Consider the following 20395-nt stretch of genomic DNA (forward strand, 5'->3'; position numbering starts at 1 on the left):
GACGGTAGTAGCGATAAGTGAGGGAGCGGATGAGGTTTATCTTGTACTTTCGTGGAGTGAAGGAATCCCATTTCGTGTAGAGACCTGTGAAAGTTTTCTTTCGGTAGATGGATGTCGTGAAAGCGTTGTTTTGATTACGTGTGACAAGAATGTCCAAAAACGGAATTGCATTGTTATGTTCAAATTCAATGGTAAATTTGATATTGCGATGACAGCCGTTAAAATAGTGCAAAAAGTCATTTACACTGTCTTTGTTGTGGAACATGGTGAATGTGTCATCTCAACGTAACGATTCCAAAATAAAGGACTAACTTTGGCGTTCAGCAGTATTTGCTTAATCTAGCTTCCAGTCCCCTCATCCGCTTTGTTATATATAAATAGCTGTTTTAAATTTCAACGGTTACTTTTGAAAATGTATGTAGAGCACATACGAAACGTCAAGTCATAATCAAAATGAACAAGTTTAATATGTTTATCACTGCTGTTTGTGTTTCCGAAGTTCTTATTTTTTAAAATACAAAACACCAGTACACGTGATAATCTTGCAATCAGAAACCGTTTATTCAATTCATAGAAAGCTCCTGCGTATGAAAAACGACCTTTTAACGAATATTTCCTGGCAGCATCCTGAACGGCGTTGACTTTTACATTCTTCAACCAGCGGTTAGCCGCAATGTTATTAAAGCTGCTTCTCAGATTATTAAGGAGCATACAAAGATTCTTGAACGGCTTACGAGAAACTCAGTGCTCCCCTTTAGATCCACCGAAACGGTAACTAACCTCTCTACCTATGCTCTTACACCACAAGAACTTGTCATACTAAAATTCTGCTTGACTCACTCTGTATTGACGCCTCCTATCAATAAACCGGACGTTTTTGCTTTGACTACATATAACTGGTAACTGGCAATAGGTACATGTAACTGTAACAGGTAAAAGGTATTAGGGTTAGGGTTAGTTTCCTGTTGCCAGTTACCTTTTACCAGTTACATGTTACCAGTTATCAGTTACCAGTTACCAACACTTTAGACCCGCTGCCGGACAGAGGATGGCAAACTTATGCCAGTCCTTTCGCACCTTGTAAACTCCTATTTAATGGCACATGGGAGAATTTCAACAATAACCTTCGAACCCAGTTTAACATCGACGTTGATTAGGGAAATAGGCCGCCAGTTAAATATATATCCTTTATCTCTGTCTTTTTTTCTCTAGGAATGTAATATATATTAGCTTGCTTCTGTGTGTTCCATAATTCACCGTGATCGTAATCACAATCATAATTAAGACTAGTCACCATTAGATCCCCCACAATATTCCAAAATGCTTTGTAAAATAATAATTAATCCGGGGACTGGTTACGAAAACTCAAAACCTTCAAAAGCGAGAACCATGTTGCGCAATCGATATTGAATTGACCGTGACAGTTCACAATCATCTTTTGTTTTCGTTTCGCACGGGTTTGCAAATTAGTTGCGGATAAATTAATTGAAGGAGTTGATTGGTTACCTGCTCGAAAAAACGGTGTGTTTGGTGCACTGTGAAGGTAAAAATATTAGCAAAAACATGAAACAAAAAGACTTGAAGAGTTTTATCACTATCTCAGTGCATCAATGATGGTACATTCAACAGTCAATCCGTCGTTGCCTGTTTTTGAGATTTGTTATTCTCAAATGAATCAAGACTCTTTAAGCATGTATTGTAACCTTTCCTTGGAGTAATAGAGGAATTCCCGGGCGATACGTAAGTATATTCTAAGTTCAAAAACTAAAAACTGAGCTAGCATCTTACGATCGATCTATAAAATGGGTTTATGGCGAGGTGTAAAAGGTGTATACTTTCTTTAACCTTTCCTCCTATAGAAGGTAGTATTACAGCAAACTGTAGTATGTAAAATGTGACCGGAGTAAATGCTGAACCATGATCAAGTGACTATTACCTCTTTTCCTGATTCATAGAAGGATGCCGTAGTAAATCCTCTGCTCAAGAAACATGGGCTTGATCTTCTGTATAGAAACTATTGCCCAGTTAGTAATCTTTCTTATGTGTCTAAATTGACAGAACGCTTGGTATCAGATAAACTGCTTTTGCATATGTCTTTCAATGGTCTGTATCCTGCTTTGCAGTCGTCGTATAGGCAACACCATAGTACTGAGACTTATCTTTCAAAGGTGAAGAATGACATTGTTATGAATATGAACAAGGGTCATATAACTTTGCTGGTTCTTTTAGATTAACATGCAGCCTTCGATACCGTTGATCAGGATATTTTGATCATGAGTCTTTAGTCAAGGTTTGGCGTCTCGGGTGAACTCTTGGAATGGTCCTTAGTACACTCAAGGAAAAAAAGTCAACCCGTACGTATATCGGTCAATGGGACTCTCTCTCTGACCGTTTTTCCTTGCAGCATGGTGTTCTCGGGGATCCTGTCTCGGTCCTGTATTGTTTATCATTTACGCATCCAAGCTTCTTAAGACTGTTAACGCATATCTACCTGACGTTTATTACTGTGCGGATGATTCTCACCTTTATCATTTTTTAAAACCTAATTCATAAGCAAGTCAGGATGAGGCAGTTATAGCAATGCAACACTGTACAGAAGACATACGTCAACGGATGCTGACTGACCGGATTAAGCTAAATGATGATAAAAGTGAATATTTACTTATGGGAACAAGACAGCAACTGTCTAAGATTAGCGCAGGCTCTCTTGTTGTTGGGTGACCATCAGATTACTCCAGCTCAACATGCTAAGAATCTGGGCTGCTAATTTGATCAGCAACTTAGTATGGTGACAGAAATCAATAAGATTTGTAGTGCACTACATTAGATGCGAAAGAAAGTATCTATCAACTGAACCAAAGAAGAAGTTAGTGCATGCTCTAGTTACTATAGTAGAATTGACTCTTGCAGAAGTTTATTATATGGCTTGCCGCAAACAATTTTTCTAAGTTAGAGCGTGTCGAAAACACAGCCGCAAGCCTAATTTGAATTGTTTCCCGCTTAGATCATATATCGCCTGTGCTTTTCAGGCTTTGCTGGCTGCCAGTGCAATTTAGAATTAGATTTAAGGTACTAGTAATTACATTGAGAGCTATTAACGGGGTTGTACCGGCAGTCGAATAGTTCCTGTTAAGACCTGCGGAGCAGAAGAACGCAGCTTCACTGTCGTTCTTGCCGTCGCTGCAGATGGAACCAAACTTCTACCGAAGGTGATTTTCAAAGGTGTCCGGACTCCGAGAGACCTCGACGTTCCGAATTCCCTCCGCGTTTCCTTCCACAAAAAGGGATGGATGGACGAGTCAGGTGTGAAGGAGTGGATTCGCCAGTGTTTGCCGAGAACCCGTACTCACGAACAGTCACTGTTAGTCTGGAACTACTTCCGAGCTCATGATCACTTGACAGTAGTCCTGTTCCGGGACTCCCTCTAACCCCGCCCTGAAAATGGGCCTGGAACCCAGGCGGGAAAAGAGAGAGTCCTGTATTACTTGCAAGCGCATGCTCGGAACGACGCCATTTTTTCCCCCAAAACTGGGGGAAAAACCATATTTGGAAAGAGATTCCTAATTTGGGCATAGTTTACTTGGAGTGTTTTTATACTGAAAACATGGCGGATAATTTGAAAGGAAATTTATGATGCCACGTTTCCGGAGGCATTTGATTTCGCTCAGTTTAACTTTGTGCCCAAGGCGGAAAAACTTCAAGCTACCCATGCAGTCGTTATCGGTAATGATGCTTTTGTTAAAGAAGCAACAGGAGTTGGCAAGTCTGTTTGTTACGTTGAAGTTCCTTATGTTTGTGATTTTCTTCGATCCGAGTCCGATGTTAGTTCTAAATCAGTCCTTCTAATCGTGAGTCCCTTAAAAGCACTTATCGAAGATCAGATTTATGACATACGAAAGTGTGGAATTTCGCGCCTGAAACTTCATGGTGAATTCCCAACTGAACATGATTTTGGCGCAGAAAAATATCAAAATTTGATATGCTCTCCCGAGAGTCTTCATGAAGAATCCGTGCGAGAACAGCTGCTGAAATTGCAAAAAAAATATCGTATGCATGGCTGTTAACGAGGCCCACTGTGTGTTACAGTTGTAAGTATAAAACTGTTGGTTGTGGATGTGAATAGCTCAGCAATGACTAATAAATCTCCTGCTGGAACTCTTGTTTATTGATCATTACTTCTCTCGATCTATAATTTCTAGTTATATGATGACCGCACTGATCCAGTGTATTGATATTTGAGGTGCACAGTAATTATTGAAAATGTGATTCCATATTGTCTTAGGAGTTTAGTGTGGATACCCTATGTAATTATATCAGACAATTAGAAAAAAAATTAAACGAAATTGAAATCACAACCTGGACTTTTTGTTGTTGTTGATCACGTAATTGTTCCTAATTTATACATGTATATGCACAGTCAAACATCAACTATCCGCACGTTGATTGTCAGGATTTTTTGTTTCGTCAAAATTTGTTCGTGAATATTAATGAATGAGGATGTTCAAGGTGATTTTCCTTCCACTAAAACCTTGAAAAATGCTACTTAAAAGCATTTTTCCTTCTGAAACGCATTGTTAGGGATGTAGTCAACATGTTTACAAACATTACTGATGATACCTCCAAAAAATACATCATCAGTTAGTTTTGCAGTCCTCAGAGTAGACTCAGAGTGGTCATTGCCACAGTAGCTTTTGGGATGGACATAAACTGCCCTGATGTCTCCCAAGTCATTAGATCTCCTTGCAGCCTTTTGAATTATGCTCAGGAATCTGGCAGGTATGGGAGGGATGGTACACAAGCAGTAGCCAAATTATATTACTCAAACAAAGAGTTTGGGATCTGTTCTTCCAAGTTTAACAGGAAGACAACAAAGTACCAATCTGAAATCTGTGATCTTCTGAAAATGAAGTTGTATGTCTGAAACAATTGAGAATGTCATTGGCTTTTACTTTTGCACTATTTTTATGGAGAAACAGATGCAAAGCAGGAAATTGAAAGTATGAGCATATGTATGTAACTGTGAAGAGTGCCTTCTCATTCAAGCCACGGATTCAGTAGAGGTTGATGACAAGCAAATGACAGACCAACCACCAGAAACTGAGAAGCCAGTTCTTAGTGGAGACCAGAGAAAGTGCATTGAAAATCAACTGCTACAACTGAGAGCATCGCTGTTGAATACTACCTCTCTTCTTTCTCCTGACCATGGTACTGGATTTTTTTCTAACATTGTGAAACAAATTGTGGAAAACTGTGAGACTGTTTTCACCACAGAAGATGTTCTCCAGAAAACAGATGTTTTAGACCCTATTTTGGCTCAGAATATCATTGACATTGTGGAAATGGAAGCAAACCCTGACATCCTGGTCTAAAAGTTAAAAAGTCCAACAGTGAAATTGTCTAGTCTGTTGATAAAACTCAACCTTCATAATCCAAAAATGTGTCTTGGTTAAATGTAAGTGTAGTAATTGTGAAACATTGAAAAAAAAAACATGAGGCTTTGTTTATATGACCTGGTGCAAAGTCAGGATGTTGAAACCCTGTTTTTCACTCTGGTAAAGGGTCATGTTCACCTGAAAGACCTTGCGCAGTGAGGCTAGTTTCCCACAGTGGGGAACATCTCTTAAAGGAATTTGTGAAAGCCTGATGGCACTTCCAACCAATCAGGATGTTGTATTAATTTTCAATGGTAGAGCCATTTCAGATGAACGCGAGCACAAAGTCTTTCAAGTGAACATGTCCATTTAATATCACTACCTACCCTCAAAGACCTCCCTTTCAACGATAACAGTCACTCCTCACCAGAACCAGATTGATCAGAATCAATGTCTGGCCCAACATACAAATATTGACCACTGGAAATTTTTTAGACCAATTTTGTCATCCACCTTTTCAATTCTCCCATGTCAAGACACTCCAAGAGGTTTTGAGGGTGGTTAGGAAATGTAGAGTGACATCGTCCTGGAATTTTACTTAACACATCTCGCTGGGACAATTCCCTAAACATGATTTCAACATCATCAGCAGAGCTCATTGTGCTGTGTACTTTAGATTGGGGAGTGACACCTAAGACTCTGTCAATATTTGTTAAAATAGTTTGTCCCTTTGATTGTGAATGACAATATCTCAGTGCACTTGTTTCATGTAGATTCTTTTGAAGCCTTGCAAAGTGCATGGTCTTTAATATCTCGAGCCTCGTGCCCAACCCTCTGATATATTGGAATGCATCCACCTGCCTTTCCAGTGTCATTGAAGTACTTGCCCCATTATAACTTTGCATATTTTTCAAATAATCACTTATGTGATTATACTAGAACAATTATTTACCAATATTCACCTCACCTTTGGCGAATATTATTGTTAATTAGTGACTTCAAATAGTACTCAATCTATCGAAAAGGATATCCATTCAGTTGCAATTTTCCAACTGATAATTTTTTACACCTAAGTTACCGGTAAGCATACAGTTAATATCATTAACACTTCAGCTTTCAATAAATATGAAATACTCTTAACTTGAAGCTCTAAAATATTGACAGTCTAGATAATACATGGTTAAACTACTGACATAATAACACTGGTTTCCACTTTTCAGTAATAATAATAATCCTCCCAATGTTGCTCTTGTGAAGCCACTCAGTGCTTTGTCCTTGAGTGGCTTTGTAGCTCAAGTGGTAGATCTCATTGAACCACCTGAATTTTTAGGTGTCTGTAAACAACAATAATTTGCTCAATTGTCCAGATAAGTGTGAGGATCACTTCTCTCTTTTGTCTAAAACCCACAATTCAAATATGCACACATTTTATTTATCACTGACAACTCTGTTCCCCAATTTTAAAGTTATAACTTAATTTCTTACTTGATTGAAAATTATGATTTTACAAACTGTGCTGTAAGATTTACATGATAAGTAAATAAACATTATATTTCTATAGAATGTATATTTTAAAAATTTCAATCCCATGGGCTAGTGCTTTGGGGCATCCAGTTTATATTTTATCCATTCATTTATCCAGCTACGAGTATTTATTTCTTTATTGTGCATTGCTCAATGATGTTAGAAAGATAAAAAAGTTCTTAATAAATAATATAAATACAATACATGTATTTATTTCATCTTTTTGTGCACAATCAAGTTTTACAGTACATGTGACTTTTTATGTGCAAGGAGTGACACCCAAAAAGGTCAATTTAACATTTTGTCCCCTTTAAACAGCCATATTGTGGTATACTTTCTCTTTGATATTTCCATGTTTTTTGCAGTTTATACTACAAGTTGCCCTACACCAAGGATAAAGTAAAATATAAATGTAATGAACAAACAATGGTGTGTAAAGGTTCCATCATGCAAAATTAATGTATACCAATCAATTCATTGACAATGTTGAAACAAAGTTTCAATATGGGGACATTATTGATATGATAGCTAAATGAAGAAATTAAAAAAAAAATAGTTCTTTAATACTGGTTCACTAACTGATACAGTAATATTACTGATGTATTTACTTTAATCCTGAATAATTGATGTGCCAAAAGCATTTAAGATAAGCAGCTGTACATTCAGAGCTTTTCCTCCAGATAAAGATAAATTTACATTACAGGTATATTCCCTGCAGTAAATATGAATGAGCATGGAATGTTAACATCAAATACTGCAAGTAGTTAATAATGTCCTGTCAGTGTCATATCAAAAATCTGCTTCGCCTTGAATTTGAAATGACACTGCCTTTCTTAATTTAAAAATTACACAGAGGACAAGCCCTCTGCCCTGGTTTATATATTTCCAGACATCACACATTAAAATAAACATTTTAAAATTTGCATAAATTAAATCAAAAGAGGGTCAAGCGCAATTTTTACCTCCGCAATTAGAACCAATTCACAAAACTTCATTCCAGTACAACCTGAAACCCCTATGGCGGTAACCACCGCATTATTCTTTACTTTTACTAATGTATAGATTTCTTGAAAACATTATCATTACTTTTCAATAATAATTTGCTGGTAGCATAAATAAGACTTGAAGGAGTCACAATTAATCGAGGATAAAATAGGGAAAGATATCGTTTACGTCACCTATTGTCATTAATGTGCCAACCAGAGACTCACTGGCTGTCGAAACAAAGGATCTTTTGTTCTTGTGGTTGGCACATTTCAATAACAAAAGCAATGTTCATAAACAGATATCTTCCCTATTATCCAATAAAGTAATAAGTTGTTATGTACTAATTGATCCCTTTTAGCAATTTTTTTTAAAATCAAGTATACCCTTATGATTACTATCTAATTATGAATATTATTTCGGTTTCATTGAATGAAACAACGATAAATTTTAAAGTTGGTATGTACATGTCTTGAGAGTGTTCGCATATGCAAGTCAAATAAACGCAGTGAACTAAGCAAGAATTCACCTTTCGTCTCACAGTTAGACGGAATTCCGCCCGACATATCTGTCGCGATAAAATTGAAAACAGATGTTCTTTAAGAGAATTCAAAACATCTGATAATGCTAAACGATGACTCAACACATACCTCGAGCTCCTTCCATTGATTCGCTGTACGAGCATTCGAATTCTACTTAGATTGAATCGAAGCCTTCGAGATCCAAGATTTCACTTAACCTTGTTGTAACATTTTCTGCAGATAGCACTCTCTTCCCAACGAAGGCCTTTGATCGGGTTTTTCACACTTGGCGCATTTGCTGCCATACGTCCACTTTAATACACGGAGAAATAAAAGCTGTGAATTATGAACTTGTTATATTCAGCTTACTCTAAAAGAGCGTTGCTTCCCCCAGCAAACTAAAAGGGTTGCTTACAAAAAGCGTGAATAAAGAAAAAAAATCCCGCCAATTGATGTTTAAGAGACCGCCTTCAAGTTATAAAACGAACGATGGAACAAGCACAAGTTGAAATCATCGCTTCGAACGCCGTCTTTGTTTTATACATCAAAGCGCGCGGTCTGGATGCTACAATTTTCAACAGCCAATCAGACAAAAGTCTCCTTTGTTCTATTTTTTGCAATCTGATTGGCTCGTTCCGAGCATACGCCTGCAAGTAATACAGGACTCTCTCTTTTCCCGCCTGGGTTCCAGGCCCATTTTCAGGGCGGGGTAAGAGGGAGTCCCGGAACAGGACTAACTTGACAGATGATGTTAAAGCGGCCCTAAGACAGCGGAAAATCGATGTGGCAGTCATCCCCGGTGGCCTGACCCCTGTCTTGCAACCGCTCGACAAATGCTTGAACAAGCCGTTCAAAGTCAGCGTCCGAAACAAGTGCTTGGCGTGGATGATTAGCGGGCCATGTGAGTACACTCCATCCGGAAAGAAGAAGCCCCCGACGAGAAACCTTGTCCTTTGATGGGTGAATGAAGCTTGGCGAGAAATCCCAGCAGAAGTGGTCATGAAGTCTTTCAAGACCTGTGGCATTTCAAATGCTTTGGATGGGACAGAAGACGACGAGCTCGACGCTGAAGAGGGACAGGAGATTGACGATGACGAGGACAATGAGTTCGAGACCGACAGCGAAGGCGAGAGTGACGCCGGTGGAGAGTATCTCAGAGTAAACTGCATTGTCAGTTGAAAGCTACCGTGCATACAAAACGGCTCCTTTAGAAGCCACCAATTCTATAAAAGTTCATTGACCAACAGTTTTAATTTGTGTCTCTTGTTTATTGGAACTTGGCTACAAGCCGATTCTGGAATTTGCGTGACATTTCCTTTGGTTTTGACATCTGAGAAAAAAAAGTCGATTAAACTCTCGGCTATAAGCCGAACCCCCTTGTTTGAACGTTATTTCGCAGATTGAAGTAAAAATTTCTGAAAAAAGAGCTCGGCTTATAGCCAAGAGTATATCAAGCTATACTTTGAGATGAAGCTTCTCCTTGAGTTGCAATGAAAGAACATTGGGAAACAGGGCTTTTTGTGTTGCCACTCCAAAGCTATGGAACTCGGTCCCCTGTAAAAATCGCGGTATTAGAACTTTAGAACAATTTTAAGAATATGTTACAAACGCATTTATTTAGGCTACATGTTGGTTGGTGTCCAAGAAATCGACCAAAGCAAAACAGTGATGGTAATATAGTCCCACTAGCTCCCACCGTTCGATGGTCCTTTTGTTAAGGTTAGGGTTAGGGTTAACTAAAAGCTGTTAATTTTTTTGTTTGTTTGTTTGTTTGTTTGTAGGTGGTTGTCGGAAAACCAGCTGAAAGTTCTTCCTGACGGCATTTTTGATAAGAATACCTTGCTGTCGGAGATGTAAGGATCCAGTTTCTGTTACATAACATTGGAAAACAACTCAAAGCAGTCGTAATAACTTCAAAGAAAGGATATTACTAAACTCCTTTACAGGCTATACTTGTACATGTATTTACAGTTTTAACAACGTTATTACATAAAAAAGAAAACAACTCTGACTACTTCGGAAGATGCTTACATAATATGCTTAAGTTGCCCACTTCCTACCGTCAACATAACATTTGTTCATTACTTGATATACCCACGAGTAAAGTGTTAACGGGAAATTTATTTTGTTTGTAAAGTAAGCCATGGACAAGGAGGATTCAAAGGGTAATTTATGTAAAATGTGACCGGAAATGAGTAAATGCTGAACCATGATCCAGTGACTATTTCGAGCTCATATGGCTTAATTTCTGGCAAATACAAACACTTATGCAGGGCCACCGATCTGCCATTTGAAACTTACTAACATATTGTTTGGGCCACAAGAAATCGACTAAAGCAAAACAGTGATGGTAATATGATTCCACAAGACCTTACCGATCGATTTTCTCTCAGATCTTTGGATTTTGCAGTGGGTTGGTAAAATTCTTACTGTTCGTAAAGCTGTAAATCTTGTTGTTTTTTTTTTGTAGGTGGTTGTCGGGAAACCAGCTGACAGATCTTCCTGACGGCATTTTTGATAAGAATACCTTGCTTTCTGTGCTGTAAGGACCCAGTTTCTGTTAAATAACATTGGAAAACAACTCAAAGCAGTCGTAATAACTTTAAAGAAAGGATATTACTAAACTCCTTTACAGGCTATACTTGTACATGTATTTACAGTTTTAACAACGTTATTACATAAAAAAGAAAACAACTCTGACTACTTCGGAAGAAGCTTACATAATATGCTTAAGTTGCCCACTTCATACTGTCAACATAACATTTGTTCATTACTTGATATACCCACGAGTAAAGTCTTAACGGGAAATGTATTTTGTTTGTAAAGTAAGCCATGGACAAGGAGGATTCAAATAGTAATTTATGTAAAATTTGACCGGAAATGAGTAAATGCTGAACCATGATCCAGTGACTATTTCGAGCTCATATGGCTTAATTTCTGGCAAATACAAACACTTATGCAGGGCCACCGACTTACTAACATGTTGTTTGGGCCACAAGAAATCGACTAAAGCAAAACAGTGATGGTAATATGATTCCACAAGACCTTACCGATCGATTTTCTCTCAGATCTTTGGATTTTGCAGTGGGTTGGTAAAATTCTTACTGTGCGTAAAGCTGTAAATCTTGTTTATTTTATTATTTATTTTTTTTTTTGTAGGTTGTTATCGGGAAACCAGCTGACAGATCTTCCTGACGGCATTTTTGATAAGAATACCTTGCTGTCTGAGCTGTAAGGACCAAGTTTCTGTTACATAACATTGGAAAACAACTCAAAGCTATTGTAATAACTTTAAAGAAAGCATATTACTAAACGCCTTTACAGGCTACACTTGTGTATGTTTTTTCAGATTTAACAACGTTCACATGACAAAGAACACGAATCCGACAACTTTAGAAAGGTGCTTAAATGAAGTGTTTAAATTGCTCACGTCCGACTTGGAACTTTAGATTTATTGATTACTTTTTATACCTTTGAGAAAAGTTTTAGCGGGAAATGTCGCTTTTGTTTGTGTAGAAAGCCATTTTTTTGTTTTTAAAATGATTTCTTAGGATATTTTAAGAAACGCCTTCTATAGTTTTTTGTTTCCTGCAACTGCTCATTGCTAGAGGTAGCCTGTCTCTGAGAATTCTCTTCCTATTTATGTTATGTACTTATATTCATTTGCACTTACATTTTAATCATCCGTTCGTCTCACATGATTCAAAGTGTAATCATACGTGACATTATCAGTAACACAATGGCAAAGAATACACACAATATCACGATGTTTGTTTGCTGCACGATGACAACCTATAACATGGCAATATGCGAGTACTTTGAATGGAATTGTGAGTTCGCTGATTTGATGACAATTGCATACTAACTGCTGGTAATTATATCAGAGAGATTAAAGAGCTAGAGAGAAAGAGTCGGGTACAGAACTTTGTACAATGGTTAAGAGCCTTTGCAATATCTTGTCATTCTTCTCATCGTATGGCTTTCAAACTGAGCCCATGTCGATGTTCTTCTCAATGTTCTTTAGGTCGACTTTTACGGTGTCAATTTTGTTAATAAAACCGGCTATAAAATGTTGTAAAATCAGAGACAGGAGCTACTAGGAAAACTTGTAAAAGGAACCAAGCAAGAGAAAAAGAAAGTAACCAAAAGAAACCGAACAACGTCAGGAAGTTTAATGGATATTTATTTAAACACGGAAAAAGGTCGGGATGGAGACACTCAAAGTACCAATCGGTGTCACTTCGTAAAAAAAATGACAACGGCTTCGGTTTCGCAATGCATGCTTCGATCAACCGTTGATCATTTTCAGTTTTCTATATGAAACTGAACTTACAGTGTTATATACTACGCCTTATGTTTTTAAAACCAACAAAACACCGCTGCTCGTTTTTTGAACATTACTTATCGAACTCATAATTATAAGTTCCAATGGAAGAGACAATTGGTCTAAACGGTGCCATCGAATCAAGAGCGCTTGGCCTGTGCATTTTCGGAATACCATAGATTCTCATGTGTTGCGAGCAAGTAGGATAAATATTGGGATATGCATCCGCAAATATATCCAGTTGACCACTGGATTTCTTCAGGAAGCGCTGTAGCTGCATTTCTTATGACGAAGTCAGATCATCTTTGAAAATCTTGAATTTGGAAGTGCCGCTGATTATATTAAGTATGTGTTCATATGCCCCTTGATAATCTGGCCAACCGATTTGCTTGCATTGCGCACAAGCCACGCTCTGAGCGTTCGGAGCAGTAATGGTGCAGGGCAGCGGTATTAACTTCCACGAAGCCGAGCTGGATTCGAATTTTTTGAACAACTGCCATACCTTCAAGGTGTTTCCGAAGTACTTATTTTTTAAAATACATAACACCACTACACGTACTAATCTTGAAATCAGGAAACTTTTATTGAAAAGGTGCTATTACAAGACTGACAAGAGAACATAGAAAGCTCCTGCGTATGAAAAACGACCTTTTAATGAATATTTCCTGGCAGCATCCTGAACGTCCTTGACTTTTACATTCTTCAACGAGCGGTTAGCCGCAATGTTATTAAATCTGCTGCTCAGATTATTAAGATTATTGAACGGCTTACGAGAAACTTAGTGCTCCCCTTTAGATCCACCGAAACGGTAACTAACCTCTCTACCTATGCTCTTACACCACAAGAACTTGTCATACTAAACTTCTGCTTGACTCACTATGTATTGACGCCTCCTATCAATAAACCGTACGTTTTTGCTTTGACTGCATACATGGCGGCATGGTCAAGAAACGAAAGGAAAGAAAAGGAAAGACCTCGGGTCTAAAATGCTTGTAACTGGTACCTGGTTACTGGTAATAGGTAATAGGTAACCTGTAATAGGTAAATTGTAACTGGTAATAGGTAACTGTAACAGGTAAAAGGTATAGACCGAATGCATAAATGGCGGCCAAAAAAATGTTATTTTGTTTATTTGCTAATTAGACTCACTAGCCTCGTATGCATGCACAAAATACAAAAGAAATGTTGCTTGAAAGCGAGGCTAGTGAGTCTAATTAGCACATAAACAAAAGAATACATTTTTTCCCTCCATCTATGCATTTGGTCTATTAGGGTTAGGGTTAGTTTCCCGTTACCAGTTACCTTTTACCAGTTACCTGTTACCAGTTACCAGTTACAAGTTAGCAACACTTTAGACCCTCCGCCGGACAGAGGATGGCAAACTTATGCCAGTGCTTTCGCATCTTGCAAACTCCTATGTAATGGCACATGGGAGAATTTTAACAATAACTTCGAACATCGACGTTAATTAGGGAAATGGGCCGCCAGTTCAATATGTATCCTTTATCTCTGTCTTTTTTCTCTAGGAATGTAATATACATGTATAATAGCTTGCTTCTGTGTGTTCCATAATTCACCGTTGTCGTAATCATAATCATAATTACGACCATTAGACCCCCCAGAATATTCCAAAATGCTTTGTAAAATCATAGTTAATCGAGGGACTGGTAACGAAAACAGCGAGAACCATGTTGCGCAATCGATGTTGAATTGACCGTGACAATGCACAGTCATCTTTTTTTTTCGTTTCGCACGGGTTTGCAAATTAGTTGCGGATAAATTAATTGAAGGAGTTGATTGGTTACCTGCTCGAAAAAACGGTGTGTTTGGTGCACTGTGAAGGTAAAAATATTAGCAAAAACATGAAACAAAAAGACTTGAAGAGTTTTATCACCATCTCAGTGCATCAATGATGGTACATTCAACAGTCAATCCGTCGTTGCCTGTTTTTGAGATTTGTTATTCTCAAATGAATTAAGACTCTTTAAGCATGTATTGTAACCTTTCGTTGGAGTAACTGAAGAATTTCCGGGCGATACGTAAGTATACTCTGATTTTAAAAACTAAAAACTGAGCTAGCATCATACGATCGATCTATAAAATGGGTTTATGGCGAGGTGTTAAAGGTGTATACTTTCTTTAACCTTTCCTCCCATAGAAGGTGGTATTACAGCAAATTGTAGTTGACCCTGAAACATCTTGACATTACCTTTACTCACTAAATTATCTAGTTCTGTTCCGGAACTCCCTCTTACCCCGCCCTAAAAATGGGCCTGGAACCCAGGCGGGAAAAGACGGTTTCCGGTATTACTTGCAGGCGCATGCTCGGAATGACCCCATTGTTTCCCCATAACTGGGCGAAAAACCGTATCTGGAAAAAGTTCCTTACTTTGGGCATAGTTTATTCGGACTGCTTTTATTCTGGACACATGGCGGATAATGTAAAAGGAAATTATGATGCCAAGTGAAGGCAATCGATTTCGCGTTTAGAAATGCCACTTTAACTTAAATTGTGCCTCAGGCCCGTTTTAAACATCGCATTTCTCATGTGCCGAATCTAATGCAAACTAGACCCTCCGTGAGGGTACACTGGGCTGCCTGTGGTACGTGCACCGTTCCGGACAATTTTTTTCAAGTTGGGGGGTCATTAAGAAGTCATACCAGACGAGGCCCTTTGGCTCACAGGTCCTCACACGTTCGTACGACGAAACAGACCTGTCCTTGCGTAATATGTAGCTCTAACAGAGCACGATATTGTTTTGGTATTGTCTATCATTGTAGTGCCATGGTAGAAGTCTTGGGTAAATAGTCTGAGAAGACATGTGGCTACTAGCAAAGTACTGAACCCAGAAAGATTGAAGAAAATAAATGGGAAGTGAGAAACATTGGCTTCTGGGCTGACATGTTGATAAACTTCTTTTCACCACAAGTTTAAGCGTGCCCTCTGAGCATCTGACAGCTTTGTAATACCGAAGTTCACTGAAGTTAAGCCCTGTTGGGCGGGGTTAGTGTTTGGATGGGAGACCAAAATAATATACCCCTCACAAAACAGAAGCATCGGACCGAAAATACTATTAACGCTAACAAATGCGAACTCAGCAAGGTACAGATTTTGTTAGCTTGCTTTATGCAAAAACAAATATTGATGCAAAAGTAAATAAATATTGATACACAGTTTTTAGAAAGAGCAGAAGGAAGTTTCCAGGACGATCGCTCGAGAATAACATATTTACGACATGAAAACAACATTTATTTTGAACCGTGAATATGGAATATAAACAGTTACGATCAGCGACAAACATTTTGGGGGATTTTTGCAACGTTCAATTTTGTTATTGTACGTTTTGGCTGCACAAATAAATCGCAAAATCGAAAGTGACATCGCCGGAATTCAGCGGGCGCCGTGATTAAGTTACCGCGGCATGTTTACTCGCCAAACAGTGAAGTATCTGTGTCAAATGATGGCAAGATACCGGGTTTTTGAAAGTTTCTTTTTCTGTCAAGTGTCATAAAGTTTGACAATGAAATGAGCGAAGTCAAAACAAAGATCACAATCGCCCAAGTCTTGTTTATGCAAAGTCAAAATTTACTCTCCAAGACACGTACGACGTTATTTATTCGAACCAGGTGATTCCATCATTTAGGAAATAGCAGATACTTTTTTATTCAACTGCGTCACAATTTTTCACTGATTTTGGGGCTCATTTTGTTGAAACTCAACCACGCTTCCAACAGGCCTGTGAACCCTTCCTGCTTACAGAGCAATACTAAAAAACTTCTCCCATATCACATTTCAAACTTAAGCTCGAAAATTCAATACACAACATGATATTATAATTCACAAAGGCAGAAAATACCACAGAATCCTTTTCCAGCGAAAAATTTATTGAAACAAACAACGTATCTGCTCTTAGAGGCGAAAACCTCTTCCTATTTCATTGCGTGCGTGAAGACAAGAAACTCAATCGTGTCAAATTACCATGTACTTCAGGTAAATACAGCTCACTTTGATTTCGTCTCGACGGCCGATAGATTGTTGTCGAAGTCCAGTACTCGTCGCTTTTGAGATTCCTGCCTAGTTTATCCAACTGCCTTTCCATTATTGAGCTCCATAAGGGTATATTTTGTTTAAGGCTCCACCAAAACGCCATTCGCGTTACGTGACTTTCGACGCCATTGCAGGTTTAATAATTAAATGTTCTCCTGTGTTCACCAGGGAAATCTACACATTACCCCAGTCCCCTCAACGCTAACAAAATACGCACAAAAGACTCTATACACAAAGACACCACTTAGCAGGGGACTGATAGGCAAGACTTTTCCCGACACGGAAAAAAAAACGAAAAAACCACGAAATCAAACACAGATCTTGACTGGGTTTGCCTACTGGCAACCCAGTAATGAGCGAAAACAAATATTGTTCTCATTTGCATTAGATTTGGCACATGTGAAATGCCAAGTTTAAAACGGGTCTAAGACGGAACAATTGCAAGCTATTCATGCAGACATTACGGTTGATGATGTTTTTGTTAAAACAGAAATTAAGATTTGGCGAGACTGTTTGCTTTATTGTTCCTTTAATATGTTTGTGATTTTCTTCAATCCGAGTCCGATGTAAATTTTAAATTAGTCCTTATCGTGAGTTCCTTAAAAGCACTTACCGAAGATCAGATGGATGACATACGAAATTATGGATTTTCTTGCCTGAAACTTCATGGTGAACTCCCAACTTAACATTTGCTTGATGTTGGCGCAGTAGAATATCAAATTTTGACTTGCTCTTTCGAGACCCTTATGGGGATTCCGTGCGAAAGCAGCTGGTGAAATTCAGTGCAAAAAAAAATATCGTCTGCACGTCTATTGAGAAGGTTCACTGTGTGTTGCAGTGGAAATATGTATGTACTGTAGGTCGTGGATGTGAATCGCTCAAGAATGACAAATCTGCTGCAGGAACTCTTGTTTATTGTTCATTACTTGGCTCCATCTATTTCTATGATAATCGCACTGATCCAGTGAACATATATTGGAGTTACACAGTGATTATTGAAACTATGATTGTCTTAGGAATTTACAACTACCAATTTTTTTTCAAAATCGGAAACACAATATTTGGATACATAATGTATAACTGTTGGATAAAAAAATTCAAGAAATTGAATCTCAACCTGGACTATTTCTTTACTTTACAGTTTGTGTCACGGTTGCTAACGCAAATGCTCGTAATTTTACATATATATGCACAGTCAAACATCGATTATCCAAAAACATTAATAGTCAGAACTTTTCTTTCTGGTCAAAATTTATTCGTGAATATTAACTAACAACGATGAAGATGACATATCTTATGTGCGCAATAAAATGTAAAAAAATGGGATGACCTCTATTAGTGAGATTTCTTTACGACATTCTACGTAAAATTTTATCTATCGTGACCATGTTGCTGCCGACTGTGATACCTATATAACGGCTTTCCTTACGTCTAGGTAAATATCTTAAACTTAATTTTGTCATGCAAATTATCAGATGGGAAGCTTAAATATAATTGCGCTTCTGGTAAAAGCCTTTATGTTTTCTCGAAAAAAAAATAGAACATACTACAAGAAATCCTCTCCAAACGTGAACGCATAAAATATCAACCGAGAAAATGTGAAAATGCATTTCTTCAAAAGTTGGAGAGTAAGTTTAATTTCCTGCCCCATCAATTTTGCCCGAAAGTTGCTACCTTTGATACAATCGCCTTCTCGCTCTTTTTGCAGTATACACAATGTATTGCGATCCATTCTCAGTCGTTACATTTATTCGGCAATACTTTACAACATCAATGCATTCTGGGTTTTTTCTCCTCTTTTGGTCACGACAAGGCATAATTTCGATGTTATTTTCCTGACACCGCAAATCACACAGTAATTTTCATATACGATTTTTTGTCGGAGTTTCCATGTTTCCAAATTTCGCGATTCCTTTGTTTACATATCCACTTTGGTATCCAATGTAATACGATTGGATCATTGCGATCATGCGCCTACAAGTACTATAGTATTGAATCTGGTAGAAATAGAATAAGAAATGTTAGCTTTGTGGAGACGTAAAAAACAGTAGCTAGATAACCTATGGCACCAAAATACTACAGACGAAACCAATTGGCGAAGTCGTGTTAACCCAGGTCATACTGCATCGTTTTCCTAAAACATTTCTGTGGCGTTGTTATTAACAGGGATCTGTCTAACAACAAGTTGAAGAGTCTTCCACTGGGTATTTTTGATAGTCTTACTGAACTGTTAGATCTGTAAGCGAAAACTTTGTTTTATATTAATTTTTTGATTTGTCATTTATGGAAGGAGAGCTCCGGCACCTAACTGGCGCAAAGTAATTAACTTCTTTAAAAAAAAGGTTTTCCCCTTTAATGTGGAGTCACGTTTGAGTAACACACATACACCGAATGCACAAATGGCGGCCATAATTTTTTTTCTTTTGTTTAGTGCTAATTAGACAAACTAGTCTCGTTCTAAAGAAACGTTTCTTTTCTATTGAGTCCGTGCTAACGAGGCCAGTGGGTCTAATTAGCACAAGGGCAAAAACTTATTTTTTTAGCGGTCGTTTATGCATTTGGTCTACGATGATTGTCCAAACAATTATTACGTAAACTTGTTTACTTGAGTAATTTTTATAAAATTGACAAGATTCTCTCCAGTAGTAAAAAGGGTAACAATTTGTTTGACATGGTAAAGGACAGTACATATTAGTTAACGGAAATAGAGACATAAACCATTTGCTGTTTTTTTTTTCTTTTATGTCTGTCTGTTTTCTTCCTTTAACAGTATTGATCACGTGCCTATGCCACGGTTAAAGGAAAAAGCTGCCAAAATTTAAGGCCATACCACAATTTTTTTCTCTATGGACAGGTTTATTAGTTACAACAATGTAGAGAATTTGCATCCACATACATTTCGCAATTTGACCAAGCTAACGAGACTGTGAGTAACATTCATTTTTCAGTGTTTTCTCGGCTAATATATTGTCAGGGTTAACTGAATAGAGTGTAATGTGAAGTGCTACATCTCTATCCCAAATGAACCATGTAAGCGTTAGCCCTACTGACCGAAATGGGCCCACACAAGGACAGAGAAAAACTCATCTGACCAGGGTGGGAATTGAACCCACGACCTTCGGGTTAGATCTCCGCCGCTTTACCGACTGAGCTACAAGGTCAGACGGGAGCAAACCGTGGGAAATAAAGATGTAAAAGTCACGGCAATGACTAACCTTTCCTTGTTCTTGTACATGTTTGATGATTTCGATTGCAATTTGGAGAAAATTATAATAGACAAACAAAAAACTACGTAGAGTGCAATTTGTAATCTTTGAAAAACCTACAACCCCTATAGACCGAATGCATGAATGGCGGCCATAAAAATTATCTTTTGTTTATGTGTTAATTAGACCTAATAACCTTGTTTGAATGGACAAAATACAAAATAAATGCTGCTTGAGAGCGAGGCAATTTGCTCGAGAGAATCGTGATTAATTGTTATCAATATACATGAAAAAATTCGGGATCCTGAGTTTATCATAATTATGGTGAAGGAAGGCACGTGTATCACGAATCACTAAGATTGATTGTCAATTGAACATTCACTTGTAACAACGTTGTGAAAGCTGAGTGTACCACA

The 20395-nt window shown here is 37.9% G+C and overlaps 1 protein-coding gene across 1 annotated transcript in view; it reads left to right on the forward strand.

The window, feature by feature from the left end:
* Positions 1-20395, forward strand: part of LOC138031367 (leucine-rich repeat-containing protein 15-like) — a 56394-nt gene that overhangs the window by 20744 nt on the left and 15255 nt on the right. The window contains exons 14-16 of the mRNA XM_068879073.1: positions 10183-10254; positions 10872-10943; positions 11561-11632. Coding sequence (XP_068735174.1) covers positions 10183-10254; positions 10872-10943; positions 11561-11632 — 216 coding nt within the window. The remainder of the gene's footprint in view (positions 1-10182; positions 10255-10871; positions 10944-11560; positions 11633-20395) is intronic.

Source organism: Montipora capricornis, chromosome 14, assembly GCF_036669925.1.
Source record: "Montipora capricornis isolate CH-2021 chromosome 14, ASM3666992v2, whole genome shotgun sequence".
Classification (NCBI taxonomy): Eukaryota; Metazoa; Cnidaria; class Anthozoa; order Scleractinia; family Acroporidae; genus Montipora; species Montipora capricornis.